At 41.7% G+C, this 27269-nt stretch overlaps 1 protein-coding gene across 1 annotated transcript in view; it reads right to left on the reverse strand.

The window, feature by feature from the left end:
- Positions 1 to 26524, reverse strand: part of LOC124805002 (zinc finger protein basonuclin-1-like) — a 297696-nt gene extending 271172 nt beyond the window's left edge. Inside the window, exon 1 of the mRNA XM_047265399.1 lies at positions 26145 to 26524. Coding sequence (XP_047121355.1) covers positions 26145 to 26154 — 10 coding nt within the window. The 5' untranslated portion in view covers positions 26155 to 26524. The remainder of the gene's footprint in view (positions 1 to 26144) is intronic.
- Positions 26525 to 27269: the final 745 nt, after the last annotated feature.

Consider the following 27269-nt stretch of genomic DNA (forward strand, 5'->3'; position numbering starts at 1 on the left):
CCGCACCAGTTGCAGATTGAGGCGAGTAAAAAAATGGTTCAAATGGCTCTGAGCACTATGGGACTCAACTGCTGAGGTCATAAGTCCCCTAGAACTTAGATCTACTTAAACCTAACTAACCTAAGGACAACACACGCATCCATGCCCGAGGTGAGGCGAGTAAATTCCACCCCAAAATCCAAATCTTGAAATTTTCTTGATCAGGTTTGATATCTTTCTTCGAAATCTTCACGTTCAAAGTTTTCGACTTCCTGTTCACAACAAAAAAGCCATTGACCGTTCGCGTCTCCCTTATTCGTAAATGTTCAACGTCCAGTCTTAATAAAATCTGACACAAATTTTCTGCACTTGAGTACAGTTTTCCAGTGTAGTTCATATACTATTTTCGAACAATCTTTTTACAAAAAGTGATATGCAGCACATGATTCATGACTGCTGCTACACAATGAACAGCACATTCTAGGTTTACTATAATTTTACATTATCTGAAGTGCAAAATACCGTTCGTGTACATCGGGAGCTATTGTAGAGAGCTATCATTCTGTTTCCTTGATCTTTCTGCCGCCTCCAAGAGAAACTCTTTCAATTCCCTGTCTCTGTTATACGAAAACACTACAGTTACAATTTTGGAAAATTTCAGCGGACTGCTAAAGACAGTTGATATACGCATAAGGTTCATTTTGTACAAGACAACATGAAACATGTGATAGTGTATAGAGAGGATCTGGGAAGTTTATGTTTAAGAGAACATTAAATTTTGCGCGTCAGTGACAAGATTATTGTCTGCTTCACCTGTCGTTGGGTACAATGTTATCAGATGGAACGAATCTTCTACATAACTGTTCTTAAAGTTGGCAGACGACAGTCATAAAAAGAAGGAGACAATAGAAATGTTCCATGTATTTGTCTACTTAGAAAAAGAAAATCATTTGACTGCGTAAAAAGAAATAAGGTCGTACTGTATTCTCTCTCTCTCTCTCACCACACACACACACACACACACACACACACACACACACACACATAAACACACTTTCTCTCTCTCTATCTCTATCTCTCCTACTCTGTTCAATATACTGGGTGAATCACCTAAACTTTGCATCGCAAGTATTGCGGTTTTCATAGAATGCGTTGGCGGTCAGTGGCCTATGTTTCACGATTCTAGTGCGAGTAGTTTATGAAATATCGTATTTTCAAAAGTTCCCACAGCGACACTTGTTTGTGACATTCAAGCAGCGTAGTTTCTCGGTACGACGTTGTTATGTTTGCTCACCGTATGCTTGTGTGTTCCTTGAATGCACTGCAACTTGCTAGTCGGTTTGTATGTGTCAGTCCAAGCAGTGAGTGGAAGATTTGTTTTAGCAATGCAGAAAAACGCCAACATGCACATGGTGTATGCAGAGGGCAGGAAGAATGCAGTTCATTGTACTACGGTGTATCCGGCAAGATATCCCAATAGAGTCAACCATCTCGGCAATTATTTATCAGTCTCTTCAACTAGTTACAGGAAGTGATAATGTAACACCTAGACAACATGACAAAAGAAAACAAGTGACGACAGAATAGGGGGAAATTAATGTTCTCGCTGCTTTTGCAGTTGATCCGCACGTTAGCTCCAGCGTAATGCAATCGCACGAGGATTTGGCGTCAGTCAGCAAGAGTCCTACGCATTCTCCATTGACCTAGGTTCCATCCCTATCACATCTCTCTCCATCAACAACTGCACGGAAACAATTATGAGAATCGTATTAACTTCTGTGCGTGGGCGTTAAGACAGGATACTCCAGCTGTATCGTGTATCTTGTTCAGTGATGAAGGCACATTTACCAGTCATAGTCAGGTAAACAGCCGAAATATACTCTGCTGATCTGCTGACAATCCCCGTTGGCTTCGTCAGGTGGAATGTCAACGTCCACGGCCTTGAAAACGTGTAGTGTGAGGTAGTGAATCATCGGCCTCATAGACCCGTTTTTCATAGACGGAACACTGAACGCCCCAAAGTACTGTGGACTCCAAACGGGCCATCTTCCACGGATGTCAGAAAGCGTTCCTCTGGAGATAGAAGAAACCTGTGGTATCGACACTATGGCTGTCCAGCCCTTAGTGCGCTAAGTACTACGGCACGTCTTCACGAATTGTTTCCAAATCGTTGCATTCGACGCAGAGAACCCGTGCCTTGGGCAGCTCGTTCCCCTGATTCGACACCTGTAGTGTTTATTCTGTGGGGAAAAAAGACGCTGTCTACAAGGACATACAAACTACACCCAATGATGTGCAACAACGTGTTACTGCAACCTGCTCGGACATTTCCGCTGAAATGCTATCACGTGTGCAGCAGTCGTTCCACACCAGACTGCAGACTTGTATTGCCACTGCCAGTGGACATTTTGAGCACAATCTTTGTCTCGCTTCTAGTCTGGAGCCACATGACCAGTGTACGCACTTGTATTGTTCTTTAATGTGTGTTACAATAGATACTGTACAAGTGTCGGTGAGGAAACTTTTCAAAATACTATACTCGTAAAAGACCTGCATTAGAATCCTGCAAAAGACACCATCGACATTCTAATTTATCCCATTTTTATGTTGTTAATGTCAATAGGCATTGTTCGACATAAAAAAGTGTTTTCATAAAAAGTAGACTTTCCAAGTATTATTTCAATCTGTTTATTGGCTAACAATACGAGCCCCTGACTGCCAATTCATTCCCTGAAAAGCGCACATCAATAACGCTTTCCATTTCCACGATATTTGCGGCGCAAGTTTTAGGTAATTCACCCAGTATACTTAGAGGTCAAGAAAAAACATCTTAATGGGACCACAGGAATTTTTGTCGCTGGAAAATGGGTCTAATTGATTAAGTTTTCAGATGACGTAGTGAGTTTAATTATAGGAGGACAAACAATGAACACCTTGGTGGAAGATTTAAAGGCATCATGACAAGAATAATGGAAACTGGTAAGAACCAAGAGTATGAATATTGAGACAAAACAAGGAAAGGAAGCGTAATCATAGCACAAGACAAAATTCAGGAGCAAAGTGTTTTCAGTACCTAGTCGTGTTAGTTAAGCAGGACGTGACACGAAGTAAAGAAATAAAAACCGTAACTGGAATTGCCAAGAATGAAATTAACCGGAAGAAAATGCTGTATACTGAGAGAATGAACCTACAGCTGAGAAAACGTTTCGTCAAGCGTTTTGTGTGACTCGTATTGGAAACGAAATGAAATGATCATATGGCATTCTGGCCGGGAGCCCCATTCGGGGGAGTTCGGCCGCCGTATTGCAAGTCGTTTTTAGGTGACGTCACATCGGCGACTTGCTAGTCAGTGATGATGGACACAAAACATCCAGTCGGGAATCGAACCCGGGTCCCCTGCGTGGTAGGCGGTAACGCTACCGCTACACTACAAAGGCGTACAATCGTATTGGAAAGAAACTTGGATGGTAATGAATGAGGACGAAAAGAAAGGGGTATAAGGTGGTCGTTAGAAAGGATAAGATGGGCAGCAAGAGGTGAGAACGAGTAAGTACAAAAACCATTGGTACTGAAACATTACAAGATATAACAGAGAGAAAGAAGAACTAGCTAAGACACTTCTAAGAAGACAAGGTTTGTTAACAGGTGCACTGGAAGGAAAAGTTAAATGAAAAAATAAAGAGGAGGAGGAACGGATATAAGTTGATACATTAAGTGAAACTGCTTAATAGTTATGTAGTTACGAACTCTTTAGGACACACAGAGAAGGATGGCGAGTCAGTATTGTCCAAAGACCTCGCTATGAGGCAGAACACCAGATAATAATAACTGGTTATAAATGATACTTATAGCCATGTAATAACTCAAAACGGAAATCTGTTCTTTGTTACGATACCGAAAGTAGATGTTCAGCTGGCACGTAAATTAACTTTCTCTGACGTAAACAGTAGTTAATAGGACCGCGATTGAACTAGTAAGTTTATTGTCAATGAATCTGTCCAGTTACCTCCACTCGCAAATATAAAGTGTGTGGAGATACGCAACGTTTTTCGGGTCTCACTGCTTCATCGTCAGGCAATGTATATAACTAACCTATGCATACAAAACGTGTCTAAGTTATTTATTTAATTAGTTAGTTAGTTAGTTACATGTTCCAAAGCTGTCATGTAAATTAACTTTCTCTGACGTAAACAGTACTTAATAGGACCGCGATTGAACTAGTAAGTTTATTGTCAATGAATCTGTCCAGTTACCGCCACTCGCAAATATAAAGTGTGTTGAGATACGCAACGTTTTTCGGGTCTCACTGCTTCATCTTCAGGCAATGTATATAACTAACCTATGCATACAAAACGTGTCTAAGTTATTTATTTAATTAGTTAGTTAGTTACATGTCCCAAAGCTCGTTTGAGCGGTTCTTTTACCGAAGTGATATGGAAAGAGTCAGTTTGCAGTCTACGCGTACATAGTCACTGCTAACATTAATGAAGACATTATTTTTAGTCCTATTTATACAACACCACTTAATTTCTTTGCATTATTCTTGCAACTCCGATGCTGGTTTGCGGCCAAGTTACAGTATGTTAATGACTGAAAACCTAGCGCAGTGAAATATCTTCACGCAGTCTTCATGTGGGTATCACATTTAGCAACGAACACACAGTTTTCAGCTATGTTGGTCACGTGATTAATTATATGTCTATAGTTTGCCAAATCCAAAACAGAATAAGTTATTACAAACTGCTTTAGCTTAGACGATTTAAGAATCTGGAACAGCAGAATGGCTGACGTTCCAAACACATGCATTTGTTTCACTGTTTAGGTGCTTTAGGAGTTCGATAAACGACATAATGAATTTTGCTTAAACCAACGTGTTCATTGTTCAATCTGATGTCTACACGGAGAATATTATTTGCATAATGTAATTCGTCTGCTATCTAGTGTTTGCATGACGTGTGATGCTGACACGTGGAATACGCAGATAATTAGGGACATTACTAGGATCGGTAGAACGAGGGTTCTGTATAACATCTCCTTCGTGGGTGGACAACACTTCGTGAGTATTCCTCCAAAGAATCTCAGTCTTGTATCTGCCTTTCCTACTAATAGTTTTACATGATAGTTCTACTCTAAAACGTTTTTTACGCATATTGCCTGATATGTAAGTGATTACACTGCTTCCAACGATTATTCGGAATCGTGCAATCATGTAACAACGGATCGTTCCGCCTATTAACGCCCAGTAGGATACTTTTGTTGTTTGTTGGCGGTTAGCCGGTAGCTTTCACTACAATCTTCTTGCGACTTCTCTGTGTGTAAGAGTTTCATCGGCGAATAGTTTTATGAAATTCCGACGTTACCCACTAGATCATTTAGATGTGTGTAGTGATCAGTGATTGTCCTACAACATTCTCGTGGCATACGTCCGGAGGTCCTTCATCTCTGAAGATTTCTCTCAGTACCTCGTTTCTTACATATGGTTTTGGTATTAATTTGCAGCGCAGTGCTATTCTGTAAACATTTGGTTTTAGTCCTCATTTGGACATAGCTGCGTCTGTGTAACAAAATCGCGTTATGCCTGTGGCTTGTAGCCTGTGGCCTGTAGCTTGTTCCAATGGTGGCCGTGTAGGGAGATTTAATCTCCAGAATGTGATAGGCGCAGGGAAGCAAATCGTTAGCGTAAGGTTTCAAATTACTAAACGTTTCGCCACTGCTCTGGGTACAATTTCAAATCTCCTAGAAGTGTCTCAATTTCGTGACGATGTATAACAGAGTATTACACTGTCCAGGCCCTACAGAAAATCTGAAGTAACGCCCGCGGTGTACTGGAAGCCAAATAGGACTTCGTGCGACAACCCATTCGTTATGTACCATATTACTTCGAAGGAAGACGTACTGCAGTTTATTATAACTTAAAAGCTCTTTCCGAGTCAGGAACTATATTTCCTCAAAAACAACTTGTTGGGGTGCAAGCTTTTGTTATGTTTCAACAGGATAGATCAAACTTATTAATCACGCTTCCACAACATTTTCATTCAAACATCAGGAAATCTGCTTATTCCAAAGTACTAAAAATTCTTGCACAATTGCTAGTATAATTTCCGGTAGCATTATCAAGTCATTTGGCGTAGTTTTTATGACAGTCGAATCGCAAACAGTAGAACTGGTTTTCAAATCAACATCTGTATCTGAAATATCCTAGATTTCTTATGCCATAGCTGAGGTCCCTAAAGGTGCTCACACATGGAACTGCAAGCTTGATAAGCGTGCGTGGTGAAAGGGTTTTCTGCGAGCATGCGTCAATCCCCTTTGCCTTCACACTTTACAAGCATCAGCTGGCGCTTCGAAAAAGTGTGGTACGGACGACGACGGTTTTTGTCGATTTGGCCGGCACTGCCGTAGTGAAGCGGGAAAAACGAAAGAGGAAACTTGACACGTGGTGTACAGACTGATGGAAATACTGCTATTTCTCGCGTGTTGGCGCTACTATGAATACTTTAAATAGTCTGAACATCTCTGTGGACTTTCAAATTCATTTCTTTCTGTCCCGGATTAACAAATGCTCTCAATTCCTTCTTTCTGTTCTTCCTGTAGGTGACTTTGACAGAATTTATCGTTTTGATTATGGTATGCATATCTGTATCGTGTGATATGTAGTTTGCTGAAAACACGACGTATGCAACACACCTCTTTGCCTCTTGAAACGAGGCTACCTTTCATATACTGGATTTTTTCCCCAGCAGATTCCGAGTGATTTGCTTCTTGTCACCCGACAAGTCCCGATACGAAGATCGCCTCGCAATTACTAGCACAAGCCTGCACATTGTCATAAAAGTGCTCAAGCATGTTTGCATTGAATTGATTGTACAAAATTACATGACTCAAAATTGATCGACTCCGGCAGCTTGAGCATTGCGAATTCTTGTATAAAATTACCCAACAGATGGTAAAGCATGCTTGCACGAAGTCTTCAATCTTGCTTGCCTGTCCAGCTTGCAGTTCCGTATGTGTTCGCCTTAACACGTGTTTTGGTGGTGGCGCTCGACTATGAGGTTCGAATTCTGCCAAGTGCTTGTGTAATGTTTCTTATCACCAGACTTTATATCGCCAGCCTCTAAACCTTTCTACATCGCCTCATGGACTGAAGGAATGTGACAGTGTTGATGGTAATCAGACCATAGTTTAGCGACGAGCATTATCTCCTTCCCCCCCCCCCCCCTTTCCCCCTGCGGCCAATTATTTGAAGAAACGTACTCCCCATGACAAACCGTCATATCTCCTGAACTATGTATCACACAGTGCTATAATTTTCCAAGTCATTCGCCGATACATGTGGACACTGTTTGCAAAATGTGTTGCGAGTAGAGTTCGTAGTAAAGTAACAACAAAATAGAAACATCATTCCTGATGCTGACCTTTTACTGCTTGAAGAGCTAAACCGTAGTAAGTGAGAAATGTTTTTCCTTTTATTATTTTGATCGGAGGGGGGAGGGGGGGAAGGAGGGGGGAGGGAGTCTACCATTGAGAAAAGTTTTTTAAAAGATTTGAAAATATCTGTAAAGTTTGTTAGAAGTCGCTAATTGCTCTCATTCTCAAATACTGTAACAGTACACTACGAGTAATTTGCACGAATGAACTACGTTGCCTCACTTGTACACAGTTTCTAACTTTTATTCTTGACTTGCTGTGTTACACCTTCAAAGTAGTTTTATACCTCTCAATGATTAGATTATGATAGAATAAAATTTTTGTTGCCCCAGGAAGCCGTTAGATAGGCAACCTGCAACTTGTGTATGCACAGGGCCTCACCTTAGCCATTTAATAATATACATTAACGCGTTCACATCGGCGCTAGAAATGTGTTCCTCGCTTTGGAACTGCACGTGCATTCATGCTTTTCTTCATCTGGTGGCGCTAATTTACCTGTTTTTAGCTGTGGGCTGACGATCGTATTCAAACGCTCTAGGCTACTATTTCAATATACTGACTTTGTATTTTTGAAAATGGCAAAAGCCCACTCTTTTAAAACAAGAGATATCACATAAAATAATTTTACACTAAATTAATCACAAATTATGTGATATCTCATTTGCTGAGAAAGCTCTCTTGTTGAAGGGTCACACAAAATTGTATTCACAGCTGTTCATTTGGCCTGGATGTTAGGTCATACATCATACGCAATTGTATTGCTGGTAGCATAATTTGTAGGGTCGAGCGCGAGCCGTCTGTGGCACATGCTGCCCGCTGCGTGTATCTGGCGGGCGCCACCATAGGTGCTATTCGAGAGGAGTTGCCGTTGTGGTCTTCAGTCTGGTACTCGTTTAAGGCCGATGCTAACGCTGGTCTAAGCTGTGCCAGTTTCTTCATCTCTGATAACCACAGCAGCACAATGGAAAAGGCTCCAAGGTGGAAGGAATATACAGATCTGTTACATACAGCAAGGCAATTTTATGAGAGCATTAGGGAAAGAGAATGGGAAATGGGTGACAACGAAATGGACGATCCCATATTGGGGGAAATATTTGAAAGAGCATTGCTAGATCTAGGTCGAAACAAGACATATGAAGGAGATGAAGATTGTTCAGAATTATTACGGCCCTTGAGAGAACCAACCATGACAAAGCTGTTATGCAGGAAGTATGTGACAGGTGAAATATTCTCAGACTTCAAGAAGAATTAATCCTTGGGTGCATAAAAGGGGTCATTTAGATCCGGTAACCTTCCATTCTCTCAAGAAATTATCTTAAAATTCAATCCTTGCAACAAATAATGTTTCTTCTGAAGAAAGCGAATTGTATTTCCAAGTGAAATTAATTATTTTGTTTTGTGAATTTCGTAACCTACACGTACAATGCATGACAGGCGACTTTCAGAAACCTTAGCATTCCTTTACGATACTTCATTTTAGTTTATCTCAATGACGTGATAAAGTTGCTACTTTACTGATAATAGTTACCAGTTTGGCAGAATTACACTATTAAGGCTATAACCCAGTACTCAATTGAAAGTAAGTTTATTGTTCAATGTCAGAACAATTTCAGATGAACATACGTTTTGTATCATAAAGAGAATAAGTATCTAAGACACTTTTATTCCTTACATAGAACATATAAATAGTCATTTATACACCACACTACGTGCAAAAACAGAAGGAGATCTGAATTCAGCACAAGTGATCAAAACTTTAACCAGTTATTACTGACAAGGGAACCTCCCCATCGCACCCCCCTAAGATTTATTTATAAGCTTGCACAGTGGATAGGCCTTAAAAAACTGAACACAGATCAATCGAGAAAATAGGAAGAAATTGTGTGGAACTATGAAAAAATAAGCAAAATATACAAACTGAGTAGTCCATGTGGAAGATATGCAACATCAAGGATAATGTAATCTCAGCAGCGCCGTGGTCACGTGGCTAGCGTGATCATCTGCGGAACGAGAGGTCCTTGGTTCAAATCTTCCCTCATGTGAACATGAGGGAAGATTTCATGACGCAATCATGATCACCCTCCTAGTAATGTGCACCAACACGTACAGACCAACGACCCGGTATAATACCAACACAAAATTTAAGAAAATAAATAAAATATAAATGAAAAGATTAAAAAGTCAAAAACAAATAAAAATTTATAAAATCGCCGTGAGGGATTGGCACTCGAGCGACTGTCCGTTTTAGTTATCTCAATTTTCTTTGGTGAGGGGCGGAGGGGAGGGGGGGGGGGGGAAGTTTAGGTGTAAATAGGATAGCAACGTCAGAAGAAGGAGCAGTTTATTTTTGTTTGGTAGGGTCACAAGTAGCTGTGCCCTTAGGGTTGATCCTGATTTTTTTGTGTGATTCTTTTACTACGTATCATTAACGACAAAAAAATTCTATACCTAACACAACTGACGTCAAGGGATTCGCAGTTAGCGAATAAACTTCGTAGTTACACAAAATGTGGGCGGTTAAGCTGTACTTCGTCGACTCAGAAGACATTCTTCTACCATGGTATATGTGATGGTTACAAATGAACTGAGTTTTCTTAATTCTTTAACGTCGTAAAAATTTTCTCTGTCTTGTCAACGGAATTGTGTGTTAGTTGCCAACAGCTTCTATTTCGAAATGTTTTTAACTTGTAACTGGGTTTTGACAATACGTCTTACTTTGATTTCGCTTACTGTTTTTCGGTGTGTGGGAGAATAATGACATAAAACATAGGCTACTAAATACAGTATCGGAAATGACAATATTTTCTCTATTCAGCACTTATATTGGAGTAGAATGTTTTTTCCTAGGTACAAGAGCGTGTTGCACCTTCGAACAGTTTTTCACATTTGGAAAAAGCTTGCTTCTGGTGAGTCATTTTTGTAATTTGAGAAAACACTACAGCAAACATAACATGGATGCTATCAAATCAAAATGAAGTAATAAGATATACTGAACGTTTGTTATAGGGCTGGCAAGAGGCGAAAGTCTGAAGCGTTTCAGGTTAAAACACCCTCGCCTACATTTCACTGATAGATCTTTGGAGTTGTGGAGCTTTCTTCTTGTGGTCATGCACTCAGTTTTTTCAGAGTTAATTTGCAGCCCGAACTTCAGTGCCACTGATTTCAAGGTCTTAATACATCTCTTTCAGTTCTTCTTGTGTGCGTCGTATTGGGGCAACGCCATCTGCTTAGGTCAGATAGTTGATATTTCCATTGGCGATTTCAGCACCCTGAAAATTCTCTTTGAAGAACCCCTGCGATACATTTTCCAGTGCCAAATTCAAACGGACATGTGATAATCCATCTTGTTCTAGTACTGCATCCACTTGAAACCTTTGCCTGTCTTAGGTTTTGTGTCATTTAAGCGTATCTCTACAAATCTCCACAGTTTCTTTGGCATGATAAATTCTGTCATGGTTTTAATCATATCCGGTCTATGGATTCTATTGCAAGCGTTTCTTGAAGAATATTGATTCTGGGCAGTATTCGTACGTTTTCTCACAGATATATTTTAAAACAAAAATCTGGTCGATGGTTAATCGTCCTGTTTCGAATTCTCCTTAGTACTCACCAACTATTGCCGCTGCCAGTGGTTCGATTTGTTTTTGTAGACGGTTGGAAAAGATCTTTTACGGGATGCTCAGTAGTGGTATGACTCTATAGTTTTCACATACTAATTAATCTTTCGTTCTGTGTATGGGCATATCACACATACCTTCCAATACACTGGTATTGCCTTTTTTGTGCAAATTAACTCGATTAGATTAACTTGTCTTCTAATGACACGACTATTATGAATATCAGCCAGCTACTCTGCTCTTTTAATGGTTTTTATTTTATAAATCACGGACGATGAGCCAATTTGGCCATATTGCCGTCATCAGGTGCGCTGTAAAAGCATAAGTAAGTGATCGTCTTAATATAATGGCCTGTAACTATGATCGGAAAAGTTATAGTGCATTCGTTTGGTATTTTTACCTTACATGTGACATCGTTGCTGCCATGTTTTGTCTTTTCTGGGACTTATCAGTTTTTTCATAGATGTACGCTGGAGACAGATATATAGCTTTCGTCGGTTTCATGTATAATAATTTTCTCTTGACAGCTTGGATGATAGTTGATGGACAATATTACATGCCTACATAGTTACCATTATAAGTAGGTGATGTGTAGAAATTAGTTTTTTTTTTTTTTTACTTTTATGGGATTGGTTCTAAGTTTGCCTGGATTTGTTTTACTTTTAATTGAGATTTTTTAAAGTTATATTTCTATTTTTTGGTAATAATTTTGTTATTGTCTACAATTTGTGATATTTCCTTGGTTTTATGTCTTTGCTGTATACTCTTCATGATGCTATCGCTATTACTACGGATATGCACTATGTAGTGTCTCTGATTTATTACTTTACCCGTTTTCTTGCTTTACGAAGTGAATGAAGTTTTCTATGTACTTTTTGTGCATTAAGTCGGTTTGCTCGTTGAGTAGATTTGTGGGGTTGATGGATGCATGTGAATACATCTCTATTTTCTCAAGGATATTCATGATTGCTCCCTTATGCGTAATACGCAGAATTTCTAGTGCTTCGTTTATGGGTTTTACGTCGAGTTCTTCTGTTTGAAAATGTTGAAAGAATGTGGATGGGCGGTTTTCACTTTCTCTGGAGTGCTTTTTATATTTAATGTCGAAGTTTCTACCGGTTTACCCTACGTGGAGTTTGTGGCATGTGTTACACGAAATTTTGTGAATTTTGTGAATTTTGTGTTTGAGGCTGTGTTTTGATATGCAAAGGCGATGTCGGTTTTGTTGAATAATTTGTTGATTTTGTTTGAGATGTCTCCTATATAATATTTGGTTACGTATGTTGTTTTGTTCTTTTTCGTTGTGAGTATGTTCAATGTTATTTCTTTATGTATATCTAGTCTTTTTGTTGTGCTTTATTATAGTATAATTGCGTTACAATTGTGGAGTCATAATCGTTTTGCTGGGCTATCATTCTAAGATTTTTATTGCGTCTTCTTCTGGTGCCAAATTTATTAATCTGTTAAGCAATGGGTGGAAGAATGTGAGTTTGTGGGCTTTGGGATGACATGAGTGTGCTCTGATAATACAATCTGTTGTGGTAGGCTTTCTGTACATTTCGAGGCAATGTTTGCTGCTAATGTTCTTAATAGTGAAGTCGAGAAAGTTAATTATTTTGTTAGTTTCGTGTTCTATGGTAAATTTCATTTTGAGGTGTGACTGATTCAGTGTCGTCTACATGTCTATAGTAGTATATTATTTTTTGATTATTTGCGTTTTTTGTCCCGAAGAATTTTTCTTCCAAGCTGTTAAAAAATATGTCAGCTGAGATTCTAGCAGTGCTACATCCCGTCACGAAGACATCTTCTTGTGTATATTTTTTATTATCAAACTTTAAGTAATTGTGGTGTAAGACAAGTTTTGTTACTTGCAAAATTTCTGTAGTGCCTTGAGATTTTTCTATATTTGAGTAGGTTTTGTTCTATGATACCCATTGTTTTCTGGATTGGGATGTTCGTGTGTAGGTTAGTAATGTCAGAAGACACAAATCTTGCATCTGGGGATTTTTATATGTCTTTGATGTTTTTAGCTAACGTTATACAATTTTTCTCTGCATATTTTTGTATGTTTAAAATTTATTAAGAAGGTTGGTGAATTTATTGATTTTGACTCAGAGGGCTTCGTCCCTAGCCTTGAGAATTTCAGCGGGAGCTACATCCTCTCCTGGACTCTTGACGTTCTTACGTCAGCAATGGTTGGTGGAGAATATTCTGGAGCAAATGCTGCTGTATCAGTGAACTAGAGCAATTCACTTGGCTCCCTCTAGCTTAGTAGGTCACTGAAGTATGCCACTCCTATTCTTCCAAAACCTTGATAATGCATTGGCACTTTTCCATTGACATCTTTCATGAATTTGTGTTGGTTGTTCAATCCTCCTTAAACCTTTTCAGTTTCCTATGTAGTTCGTTACATCTATTTCCATGACAATCTTCCTGAGCTCCCACTCATGCTTCTTAGATACCTTCTCTTGGCTTTTCTTCTCGTGGCCTGTAATCGTCGTCGTATTTTTCGAAATATGATTTTCCTTCCTTCCGTATTTTACACATGAGGCCCTACTGACCCCACTACTTACGTTACAAGGAACTCCTTAAGTGCGATGTTCAATCTTTAGTAAGACTCGTTAGAAAGTGTTGTGTTAATCATTGCACAGGAAAAATATTTGCTGCTAATAACTCACCATGTGCACCAGGAGGGTGACAGAAAGTGCTCGGGAAGTACAGAGATCAACCTTCTACGGGATGTCTGTATTATACTTCACAAAATGGACATTGTCGGCAATCAAGAAATGATCAAAACAAGCCATTGACTTGGACAACGAACACCGAATACGAAAAGGCGCACCGCAATGATCACAAAGGTTCGCACCATCAAGATCTAAGGTGAACTTCCTGGACATACAGGTATCCACTCTTAAAATGTTTCCAATGGCTCTGAGCACTATGGGACTTAACTTTTGAGGTCATCAGTCCCCTAGAAGTTAGAACGCCTTAAACCTAACTAACCTAAGGACATCACACATATCCATGCCCGAGGCAGGACTCGAACCTGCGACCGTAGCGGTCGCGCGGTTCCAGACTGTAGCGCCTAGAAACGCTCGGCCACCCCGGCCGGCCCACTCTTAAAGAATGCATGTAGAAACATATTGGTGTAACAGAATGATGAGAACTGATGGAATATGATGGTGTGCAGCCGAATGCGGAACAGTTTATCACGGAGATTATCGTGGAACTGGCTATCCTTTAAGGCGTAGCTGTAGATGGTGTGATAATATATTTTATAGGCACGGAAAAACAGACATCCAGAGTCTGAATTTTTCCGATGATTCCAGGTGGTATGAACTGCTATGTCACAGATATTCAGGAGGGATAGTTTGCTCTAAAGGAGTATGATTTTTACACGCAGACAAGGAATCAAACGTAAGTACGTTATTTTGACCAGCTATTGGCCAAAAGCAGTGCTCATACTATATTTGTAGTTCTCTTCCGCCCATTTTCCCACACTTGCTTTCTGAGACATGAATATTCTCTACTATCCTTGCAAGATCACACGCACTAGAAAGAATCGCAGGGGGCGGAGCACTTCCAACTTCTCGCAGCACAAATAATAACTTTGGAGTCAATTTACCATCCAAATTTACAATCGGCATACTTTGTACGAGTGCATTAAGGTGTTGTTGTTAGTTGATCTTGATACAGTTCTCTTGGTATCTCTGTTTTCCAGGGTTTCTTTCATATACGTTTTCTCTTAAAATTGCGACTGCTCGGAGTTGAAAACAAATACCTTACTGAATGATGGGATAAGTTTGTTTATCTCATCTACAAATTTTCGCGCCGATTCGGCAGTTTGAAGTGCATCGTCAAGTTGACGCTTTGTTTGAAGTTTCGTTATCTTACGTCTTCCAATTCTGTACCACTGAAGTTATGCAACCACCCACTGCTTCCCTTGAAATCACTGTAATCTCTGTCACTCACAACGTTGTAGGTTACCATCTTGCACATTCCGTAAATTGTATCGAAGAGCCATTAAACTCAGAAACATCCGTTTTAGTAACAAGTGCACCTTGTTCTCCCTTGAATATTTGTTGCTTTTCTTATGGACTACACGGTCACATTGCTGCGGAATTCTTCGAAAATCTGTTTTCTTTATGTTCTTTTTTTCTTTCTTTTCTTTTTCGCATTTCCATTGTATTTAGTACCCGCTTCTTGGACAACTATTGTCCTTTACTGCGTTTAACTGGAGGAGGGATTAGTGGCTCCCTGCCTGACAAAGGTGATGAACTACATGGCTCGACAATAGTTTCAGTATAGCTTTCGCTTGTTAAGCATGTATCATCATAGCACTCCTCATTTACAATGTCTACACACTCAAGCGCATACGATACAACACATGCCACTGAACACATCTTGGAGAAACGCTTGTATTCCATCTGCCACTTCTTTCTCACTCTGCGAAATTCCTTGGATTCCTTCGTGACGGAATGCGAACTTCGGCAACTGCCGTACATATAATGCAATATTTGCTTTGTTTACTATTGCCACCGCTCTGGTTCGCATCAACACCACTAGCCCTGTCCGCAGCTCGTGGTCGTGCGGTAGCGTTCTCGCTTCCCACGCGCGGGTTCCCGGGTTCGATTCCCGGCGGGGTCAGAGATTTTCTCTGCCTCGTGACGACTGGGTATTGTGTGATGTCCTTAGGTTAGTTAGGTTTAAGTAGTTCTAAGTTCTAGGGGACTGATGACCATAGATGTTAAGTCCCATTGTGCTCAGAGCTATTTGAACCATTTTCGAACCACTAGCACTGCAGCACTGCTATGAGCTGCTCGTCGTCTAAGTAGTTTAACTGTCCTCTGTAGCTCCATGCTGTGCTCACCATAGGATACCTAAAGTTCGGACCTCTGTTGCCATTAGCAGCTGATGCCCTGGTTGCGTGGTGGATACTATGAGAGGCGTCGAATGCCTTAACATCAGTGGCCTTTTGCGACATGGCACTCTAGGGGTTACTCGTTAGATGTTGTTGTTCTTGTTGTCGACGTCGTCTTCAGTCTGGGGGCTGGTTTCATGCAGCTGTCCACGCTACCATGCCGAGTGCAGGTACATGCATCTCTGAGCAACTGCAGCTACTTGCATCCACCTAGGTCACACACACACAGACACGAACACACACACACACACACACACACACACACACACACACACACACACACACACACCGGGGAGAATACGAGACTACTTTATTTGCTTATATAGAAAGGTTGTATAATGTAAAAGTATCATGTCGGCTCCTTCCTGTTTCATTAGCGCTCGGTACATATATTACACCGTCTGTGCAAACCTGAATTTATTTTACGGTCATTGTCTTTGAGACAAACATCGCAAGATGCAAAATATGTTTTCTAAATCGTACAGAAACGCAGCACCTATGAAATTTAGGAAGGAGTTTCGCCGTGAAGAATAACGTCCTTATTGAAGTGCCCCCCACTGGAATTCATCGATACTTTCTGTAAAGCTCTCTGGCTTCCAGAACCAAAGTGCCCTGGATCGCGCTCTCTGCTTTTAATTTTCTCTATCTCATCCAAAACCGACGAACAGTACTCCGGCCATGATGGTTTTCGTTTTCCGTGCTTTAGGCAACTTACACTCCTGGAAATGGAAAAAAGAACACATTGACACCGGTGTGTCAGACCCACCATACTTGCTCCGGACACTGCGAGAGGGCTGTACAAGCAATGATCACACGCACGGCACAGCGGACACACCAGGAACCGCGGTGTTGGCCGTCGAATGGCGCTAGCTGCGCAGCATTTGTGCACCGCCGCCGTCAGTGTCAGCCAGTTTGCTGTGGCATACGGAGCTCCATCGCAGTCTTTAACACTGGTAGCATGCCGCGACAGCGTGGACGTGAACCGTATGTGCAGTTGACGGACTTTGAGCGAGGGCGTATAGTGGGCATGCGGGAGGCCGGGTGGACGTACCGCCGAATTGCTCAACACGTGGGGCGTGAGGTCTCCACAGTACATCGATGTTGTCGCCAGTGGTCGGCGGAAGGTGCACGTCCCCGTCGACCTGGGACCGGACCGCAGCGACGCACGGATGCACGCCAAGACCGTAGGATCCTACGCAGTGCCGTAGGGGACCACACCGCCACTCCCCAGCAAATTAGGGACACTGTTGCTCCTGGGGTATCGGCGAGGACCATTCGCAACCGTCTCCATGAAGCTGGGCTACGGTCCCGCACACCGTTAGGCCATCTTCCGCTCATGCCCCAACATCGTGCAGCCCGCCTCCAGTGGTGTCGTGACAGGCGTGAATGGAGGGACGAATGGAGACGTGTCGTCTTCAGCGATGAGAGTCGCTTCTGCCTTGGTGCCAATGATGGTCGTATGCGTGTTTGGCGCCGTGCAGGTGAGCGCCACAATCAGGACTGCATACGACCGAGGCACACAGGGCCAACACCCGGCATCATGGTGTGGGGAGCGATCTCCTACACTGGCCGTACACCACTGGTGATCGTCGAGGGGACACTGAATAGTGCACGGTACATCCAAACCGTCATCGAACCCATCGTTCTGCCATTCCTAGACCGGCAAGGGAACTTGCTGTTCCAACAGGACAATGCACGTCCGCATGTATCCCGTGCCACCCAACGTGCTCTAGAAGGTGTAAGTCAACTACCCTGGCCAGCAAGATCTCCGGATCTGTTCCCCATTGAGCATGTTTGGGACTGGATGAAGCGTCGTCTCACGCGGTCTGCACGTCCAGCACGAACGCTGGTCCAACGGAGGCGCCAGGTGGAAATGGCATGGCAAGCCGTTCCACAGGACTATATCCAGCATCTCTACGATCGTCTCCATGGGAGAATAGCAGCCTGCATTGCTGCGAAAGGTGGATATACACTGTACTAGTGCCGACATTGTGCATATTCTGTTGCCTGTGTCTATGTGCCTGTGGTTCTGTCAGTGCGATCATGTGATGTATCTGACCCCAGGAATGTGCCAATAAAGTTTCCCCTTCCTGGGACAATGAATTCACGGTGTTCTTATTTCAATTTCCAGGAGTGTATTTGAGGCAAATTCCGGGAACGGTCCGTCAACAAGAGCACGGACAATAACTTCGCTTCCCCTTCCAGTCTAACAATGTGCTTCGTAACTTATAGCGACAGATAGCACGTCACTGTACTTGATCCGTTTCTCTCTGTAGTTTACGGCTTGACGGCTTCCAACAGGGTGCGCAAGCTTTCGCATGACAATTGTGGATGGTTGAACAACGTCATCTCTGTGACATCCTAAATCATTTCAAACTGCACAATACTTGACCTGAAAACCAAATTTCGGAAACATCCATCCTGTTGTTCCCCTGTTTTACCTGTCTCTCTCTCTCGCTCTCTCTTTTTCTGCTCTCCACTATCTACTGCAGTCAAAACACGTGATTATGTTTGGATGTTCATCTTTCGCAGCAGCTGTTTGGTAACGATTATTATTTGGTTTCTTCTGTCTTAAGCGTACTGCAGCTGAATGGAATGATATGCCAGATGTGTTTCCCTTTTATTGACAAAAACATCAACAAAGGTGGTTCTGTAAATATAGTACCCATAATATCATTTTATATTTCAAACACTTTAAAGTTAAAATAGTTTTTATTACGTATGACGTGCACACGACTTTATTGCTCCTTTTTACATAATTTGAAGATAGTGTTTTCTCCTCGTTGCTAGTACCACATTCATAACAAGAACTATTATTAACTTTATAAAAACCAGAATGAGAAACGTATTACATATGCAATATTTACAGAAACGCCACTGCCGACGCATGTCAAAATCGTGCGTTACATAACCCACTGTAAACCTGCACCATACTTGGGACAGAAAATTAATAACAATCTTTACAATGCGTTAGGTTTTCTTAGACATATGACAGAGTTTGTATAATTTGTACATAACGATACATTTGTTTTCTTACTGGCTGCAAAGGTATAAGCAAACGCGAAAAGATGCAATTTTGAATAGGAAGTGCAGTAGGGTGTCAAGACTCGATTGTGTATTATTGTGAACATAACGTACGTAATACGTCAAATTTACATTACACTTAGAAACGTTACACGAAGTATTAAAATGAAAATTATTTTAGAGGCTGAAACATTAGCCATCATCCCTGAATTTCATTTTCCTGTTTCGACCTTAATTTCATACTCAGTTGCTTTGGAAAATGCTAGTAGTCTCTACTTATCGGTGAAAATTGATTTACCTCTGATCAAACTTGCTGAACTATGGTTATAAACAGACTTAGTATCGGAATTTTTTGAATAATAGTTAACAATACTGATGGCCATTTTTAAAATTAAGGTATTTATCGTGAACTGCTTGTAAAATTACGAAGCAGCCTCCAGTTTACTTCATTAAATACCTTTCCATCAATAACAATAGGTAAATACTTATCAACTATGTTTGCCGGCCGGAGTGGCCAAGCGGTTCTAGTCGCTACAGTCTGGAGCCGAGCGACCGCTACGGTTGTAGGTTCGAATCCTGCCTCGGGCATGGATGTGTGTGATGCCCTTAGGTTAGTTAGGTTTAATTAGTTCTAAGCTCTAGGCGACTGATGACCTCAGAAGTTAAGTCGCATAGTGCTCAGAGCCATCAACTATGTTTATGCGAAATTTAATGGCGGTAGAAGCTTATCTGCGGTGGCAAGTATAGAAAAAAAGAATTGTTACCTTAGAATGAATCCCTTGGCGGGAGTGATCTGGCTGCTGGTAACAACCGTGCACACATACAGTGCGTAGAGAGCACAGTCCACAGACCAAAAGGACAATAATGTTCTTTGTGACTGCGAACTTGCAAAATTTCAGTGGCATTGTCATTGGTGGCATACTTGTGGAAATTAGCATCTTTTTTCAGATGGGATGCGAGACAAATTATTCTTTAAAGAATGAAATTGAGATAGCATGTGTCTTTCAGGCAATCCACAGGTATGAAACGCAGTCTAACATCCATATTTGAAACTGGTTTTACAGTTGTAGGAACTAGTGCTGCCATAATGAGCAACACACTGAAGGAAGTCACAACACTGTTACCAATAAATTTTAAGTTAATAAGGTAACAGCAGATTTAAGAGAAGACGTTTGCTCATTATAGTTTTCGAGCTCCGCACCAGATAGTAACGCTTTTGACTTGAATCGAGAATACGTTATCACACGGCAATTGGAATTTATCTTAGACGTAAACATAGAGGTGAAACCCTTGTTAGAAATCCGAAAGACGTACGACTGAAGATACTTTCCACTATAAATAAATGAGCTTTCAACCGATTGGCAGTCATTTATTTCAAGACGGTTTTTTCAGTTATATCTAATATTAATTTTAAATTAATAGCGTAATAATATCAACAAAAGCAAAACAAGGATAATGGAATGTAGTCGAATTAAGTCGGGTGATGCTGAGGGAATCAGATTAGGAAATGAGACACTTAAAGTAGTAAAGGAGTTTTGTTATTTGGGGAGCAAAATAACTGATGATGGTCAAAGTAGAGAGGATATAAAATGTAGACTGGCAATGGCAAGGAAAGCGTTTCTGAAGAAGAGAAATTTTTTAACATCGAGTATAGATTTAAGTGTCAGGATGTCGTTTCTGAAAGTATTTGTATGGAGTGTAGCCATGTATGGAAGTGAAACATGGACAATAAATAGTTTGGACAAGAAGAGAATAGAAGCTTTCGAAATGTGGTGCTACAGAAGAATGTTGAAGATTAGGTGGGTAGATCACGTAACTAATGAGGAGGTAGTGAATAGGATTGGGGAGAAGAGAAGTTTGTGGCACAACTTGACTAGAAGAAGGGATCGGCTGGTAGGACATGTTCTGAGGCATCAAGGGATCACAAATTTAGCATTGGAGGGCAGCGTGGAGGGTAAAAATCGTAGAGGGAGACCAAGAGATGAATACACTAAGCAGACTCAGAAGGATGTAGGTTGCAGTAGGTACTGGGAGATGAAGGAGCTTGCACAAGAGTAGCATGGAGAGCTGCATCAAACCAGTCTCAGGACTAAAGACCACAACAACAACAACAACAACAGCGTAATAATAAAATGTGTGTGCATCCATACGAAATTTATTGTATTGTTTTTAGCGAGGATGTCAAAGTACAAAATAACTTCCTCAGAAGAAAACTTCGTTACATATTTTGATTTGATTTCTTACCCGTAGTTATTTCGATTGTTTAGTGATTAAACTACGACATCAATAAATTTAAAGAGCGCACTAAAAAATCAGTTAATCGCGTTCGTGTGCTTTTTAGCAAACCAGAGGAATAACACGGCACAGGCACAAGCAGTTATACCGGATGCGCCGTTGCGGGGCTCGGACCAGCTTTTTTGGATTTGGGGACGCCACAGGACTGTCGAGTGACTCTGCTGTGCGTGGTCTAGTCGATCGCGGATCATCATCAGTTTAAGAGTAAAAGAAAGGTTGGGGCTTGACGTCCCGTCCATGACGATATCATTAGAGACGGAGTACAGTCTCGGGCTGGGGAGGGAAATGGGCAGCGCTCTTTGGTTAAACCAAGTCAAAACCCGAATCTGAATGTCTTGCTGCTTCGCCAAATCGCTTGGTAGTTTAATCGAAGTGTGCTGACATGAAGTCAGACAACTCGGATATTGTCTCCCCTTCTAATTGACAAGGATATACTGCCTGAACGAACAAGATTTAGAATAAAGTTCACTTGCACATGAAACTGAATAATTATTCTGTCATTTCGTCCGTCTCAGGCAGCCTTTCTTTCTCAGTGTGGCCTATCACAGCTTATAGACTTGCCTTTCGTATCGCTGACCAACACAGTCACCTGTACCACTGCCAACGTTATTGGATTTTTCCGTATTTTGTGCATTTCACATTGTCTTTGATAGTGATTTTATTGTTTTAATAACATTTGGAATATTAATGTGTAGTTCACGCAACGATTTCTGAGACATTTGGCCAACGAGGGCACTGCGACTGAAATATAAAAATAATATTTTTTGTACGTGTGCTATCATTCGTTATTGTCATCTAATTACACTTAATTCACGGGTATCTTCCATCGTTAATGTCACGTAATTTAAGTTTGGATGCAATCGTGATGAAAAACAGAAACTCTGTCAAATAGCTAGAGCTGTGTAGGTAACAGAACAATGAGTAACGAAATTGTGACTCTCCAAAAAAGAAAGAAATCCTTTTTTACCCAGCCATTATACCCTGTGACTAGGGTGGAGAACTGCATTAAACCTTTTATGGACAGAAAACATTAATTACAAAAGGATAAAGTAATTCTAAATAAACAAAGAAATCTCTCTCTCTCTCTTTCTTTCCCCCCCCCCCCCCCCCCCCACACACACACACACGTACAACACACCTTTCCGACAGAAATGTACGGCCTACGGCCACAATGTTACAGCACGTCATTATTTGCACCAGCGTTTTCTTAGTAATTGAAACCTCAGTTTCAAAGAAAAAAATATGGTTTTTTGCATCAACCACTCTCAGTGTTTACATTCCAAACCCCTCTAGATAACTGAAGCACAACTCTACACGTCTATCACCAAAGCGCTGTTTCAGAATGACCAGCCTCCTTCCCACACAGAAGTTACAGGTCTCCGCCCTTTCAGTGTTAATCTACATGTCAGATCGGCTTTTACTCTTCGTTGAATCATTTTACAGATGTAGACTAATGGCACCACTCATATACTCTGGCTCCAGTATCCTACACGTTTAATCTAATTTTCCTAATTTCCTCGTCTACTTTGTAACATTCCTTTTCTCTCAGCTCCAATATCATCCTATATAACGCGATGATCATTTTCTTATGTTGCTGTTGATCACCGTTTAAGCCAAACCTAACAGGAAACCATTATAGTTGACGTAGAACGAAGCATATCCAGAGATCAGTAGCACTCGCTGTCGACAGTGCAGTTACATGGTTTCAAGCCTCTTCAGCGCGACGGTTCAACACTGACGAAGGTAGGACACCAACAAGTTACGGAACCTTAGAAAACAAACAATAACGCAAAAGGATGATAAATGGCTCTGAGCACTATGGGACTTAACATCTGAGGTCATCAGTCCCCTAGAACTTAGAACTACGTAAACCTAACTACCCTTAGAACATCACATACATCCATGCCCGATGCAGGATTCGAACATGCGACCGTAGCGGTTGTGCGGTTCAGGACTGAAGCGCCTAGAACCGCTCGGCCACCCCGGCCGGCGCAAAAGGATAAAGGGAAAGTAGTGTTCACGTACAGTGATAATGCAACACCACTGCTACAATACAACACACAACAATTCCGAACCGTTTCTTTGTAATAAATGTTCACCGATAATATATTCTTCCCATGGACTTCCTAACAAGCTGCGTAAGCCGTTCCACACTGGATCGCTGCAGCAGGAATGCTGCAACAAAAGCCGAGGCAGAACTATGCAGTAATAGCTGGAGTCTGACGGAGAGGTCGCACTACAGCATCTGACTACGTGGCTAATAGCCAATTCCGTGACAGAGTGAGAACATTTGCTTTACAAATATGAAACAAGTTCCGTATTACCCGTATCAGTATAAGTGGATAGGTCTTGTCAGTCAGTGCAGCCTCAAGTTAAATGGCGAAACACTCAGTGCCAATTCCTGTATAACGAGTAGTACCACGTAAATACGCCAGAAAAAAATTATTGATGTACCTTGATCTGACGCACGCACTTGTAGTACAGCCTGCCTCTACGTTGTGAAAATGTCATATTCCTGGTCATTCTAGACTAGTGCGTTCCCAACCTTCGGGTAATCACCTCCAAAAGGGTAAAATGAAAATTTATGATGGATAAAAAGAAAAGGGTGCGACTGTGTTTCGGTCACGAAATTAAATTTTTTTGAAAGATCGTTACTATTATCACTATTTGTTAAGACTGTAATACTCATTACATAAGTCACCAACGATTACATTTCTCTTGTGTTTCTAATACTGGAATTAATCCGTGACACAATGTGGTGGAGATAATAGCTTATGAAACTATTGTATGAACAACATGTTTTTTGAAGTCCGCCAACTGCGCACACAATTGGTTTTTTGTGTAACACATCTATGGGAGTAAAATTGAGACATACGAGTATGTATGACACATGTTTAAATGTCTTATGAAAATGCCTTAACTGAGTTGTAGGTAGTTCCACAGTGGACCAGACATTACTTCAATATTCACTTCGCAACAGAAAAATAAACTGACAGCAGAACACAACAATAACTGTACAATGGGCACTTCATCGCTGTACGACAGACACAGTTTTATTGTTATTACTAATGGAACTGTCTACCTGAAGTCTTCCAAATCGGTCTTTTGTAAGGAGTCCAGCAGTCAAGTGATGTGCTGACAACAGGTAGAGTGCATCCATTTTAACTTGATTTTGTTTTGAGCGGAGCCGCAGGGTACTGGTGAAACAATTGTCACTATGGAGACGAGTGGTGCAGAGGAGGCATGCTTTATAGCACGCGTCTACCTTCAATGTGGATGGTTAGCTTTCTTATTTAAGAAGGAGCTGTAGGTAGCAGTCACGATGCACTTTATCACATATAAAGAAAAGGTAGTTAGAAATGAGTAGTACCAGTTGACTCGTTGAATCATTAGTCATTAGCTGGTACTTGTTGCCGATGATACAAGTATAGCTATCACACCCGACAGACAAGAATTAACTGGTGAAATTGTAAACGATGTCTTTCAGAATATCATTAAGTGGTTCTCTGAAAATGGGCTCTCATTAAACTTTGACAAAACACAGTATGTACAGTTCCACACAGTAAACGGGATGACCCCATTAATAAATATAGACTTCGATCAGAAATCGGTAGCTAAGGTAGAATGTTCAAAATTTCTAGGTGTATGCATTGATGAGGGATTGAACTGGAAAATACACACCGAGGATCTGCTGAAACGTGCCACAGCAATGCCTCTCCGACGTGGTTACCGTCGTCGCTGGCGGCGTAGTGTATCTGTGTATCGCAGTTTGAAGGCGATTGATATTGACTTGGCTGGACAGTTTAATAAACAGCAATTGATTGGAGGTCCAAATGTTTATCGTGGACTCCCTCTGAACTTTACCTGTGATGTACAAGCAGTGTTTGGAGGTAGTACCTGGCTGACACTTGCTGTTATATGGGGCAATCAAGCACATTATGGTGGCCTTGAAGCATTTCCATATGCTATTAGGGTTATTGCAAATTTTGGCGATATACATCTGAGTAAATTAGCTTACCACGCCTATTTTCATTCTCTGCTTTCATATGGCATCATATTCTGGGCTAACTCATCACTGAGTAAAAGAGTGTTCATTGCACAAAAGCGTGTAATCAGAATAATTGCTGGAGCTCATCCAAGATCATATTGCAGACACTTATCTAAAGAGCTAGAAATCTTCACTGTAGCCTCACAATATATATATTCACTTATGAAATTTGTTATTAACAATCCGAACGAATTGAAAAGTAATAGCAGTGTACATGGCTACAAAACTAGGAGAAAGGATGATCTTCACTACACAAGATTAAATCTAGCTTTGGCTCAGAAGGGGGTAAATTGTGCTGCCACAAAAGTCTTTGGTCACTTACCAAATAGCATCAAAAGTCTAACAGATAGCCATATAGCATTTAAAAGGAAATTAAAAGAATTTCTGAATGCCAACTCCCTCTACTCATTAGATGAATTTTTGGATATAGTAAGTGGGTAATTTCCCAACAAAAAAATTTTTTTTGAGTGTCATGTAATATTTTGTGTAATGTAATATCTTGTATAGACACCTTTTATTAACCTGACATGTTCTACATCATTACGAAGTGTCGTGTTCATGATCTATAGATCAAGTACTAATTTAATATAATCTAGTCCGCGGTTTAATAACACACCTAAAATCACTCATCTTCCGTCATTTTAAAAATGAAAGAGTTCAAAGAACGTTCTTTTTCATTGCATGGTTTAGTTAGTTGCTAATTTTGATTATGGTGAGTGGAGCCTAGTAGTTAATATCTGATTTCTCTCTGGGGTAATGGTATCAGAAACGTTAGTGACCACTGGTGTAAGATAACAAAGTGAGCAAATAACAAAATAAGAAATTGCCTTACCTGTTCCCATACCGGTTGCTGAAGACCTCGTGTGCGGCAACGACAACGATCGGCTAGCCGTTGCCAGGGTCGTTTTCTCGCAATGACGGACACTCAGCAGTCTGTTGCCACAACGTTGTAGCTTTAGAACTAAGTGGCCGGAAGCACTGGCACAAGAGCGCGTCGCCTAGAGGGCTCGAGCTCGCATCACACAACCACGGCGCTAATTCCGCCGTCAGCCAGCCCTCGCGAATTTCGGCTGTGAATCAGAGTCCTTTCTCGGATTCTCAACGACAAGTCACGACAGGTGAATCATCGCGACGAAGAATCGGCGACGGCGTGTTTGGTGACGCGCGCGTGACGTCACGGAGCACGGGATGCGGTGACCACTTGTTGCTGGGCCAGACCCCGCGCGGCGACTGGAGGCCGGCCGCTGGCGACACGAGGGGCCCCTACCCCCTACCCCCTACCCCCCCCCCCCCCTCTTTCCATAACCAGGGAGGGCCGGGGCAGCCGTGACAGCGAACCAGCGGCGTCGGGGGCGGCGCCCGGTCGGGAGAGACACAATGCGACGTGTGACGCGACGGGCGGCGCGTCGCGACGCCGACGCATCGCGGCCACGCGGCAGCTGACGCCACCCACTGGCGGCGCCGCCGCGCTGACCACAGCCCCTGCAGGCAGAGGCAGGCTGGTCGGGAACCACAGGCTTCTGCACGCAAGGGACGTTCCGTGATCATGCCCGATGTCGTTGCAGTTGCCGTATTTGTCAGTTGCCCAAGGCAGGGGAGCTGTCTATGCCACATTTCTGTGAATTACTCAAAGGCTATATACTCTGATGTCCCAAAGAAACTGGTACACCTGCCTAATATCGTGTAGGGATACCGCGAGTACACAGAAGTGCTTCAACACGACGTGGCGTGGACTCGACATGTGGGATGGAAGTCACGCTCTGAATCCTGCAAGGCTCTCCATAAACCAGTAAGTACTAGTACGACCGGGTGGAGATCTCTTTTGACCAGCACTTTGCAAGCCATCCCAGATATCCTGAATAATGTTAATTTCTTCGGAGTCTGAAAGCCAGCGGAAGTGTTTAAACTCAGAAGAGTGTTCCTGGAGCCACTCTGTAGCAATTCCGGATGTGTCGGT

The sequence above is a fragment of the Schistocerca piceifrons genome, chromosome 7, assembly GCF_021461385.2.
Source record: "Schistocerca piceifrons isolate TAMUIC-IGC-003096 chromosome 7, iqSchPice1.1, whole genome shotgun sequence".
Lineage (NCBI taxonomy): Eukaryota > Metazoa > Arthropoda > Insecta > Orthoptera > Acrididae > Schistocerca > Schistocerca piceifrons.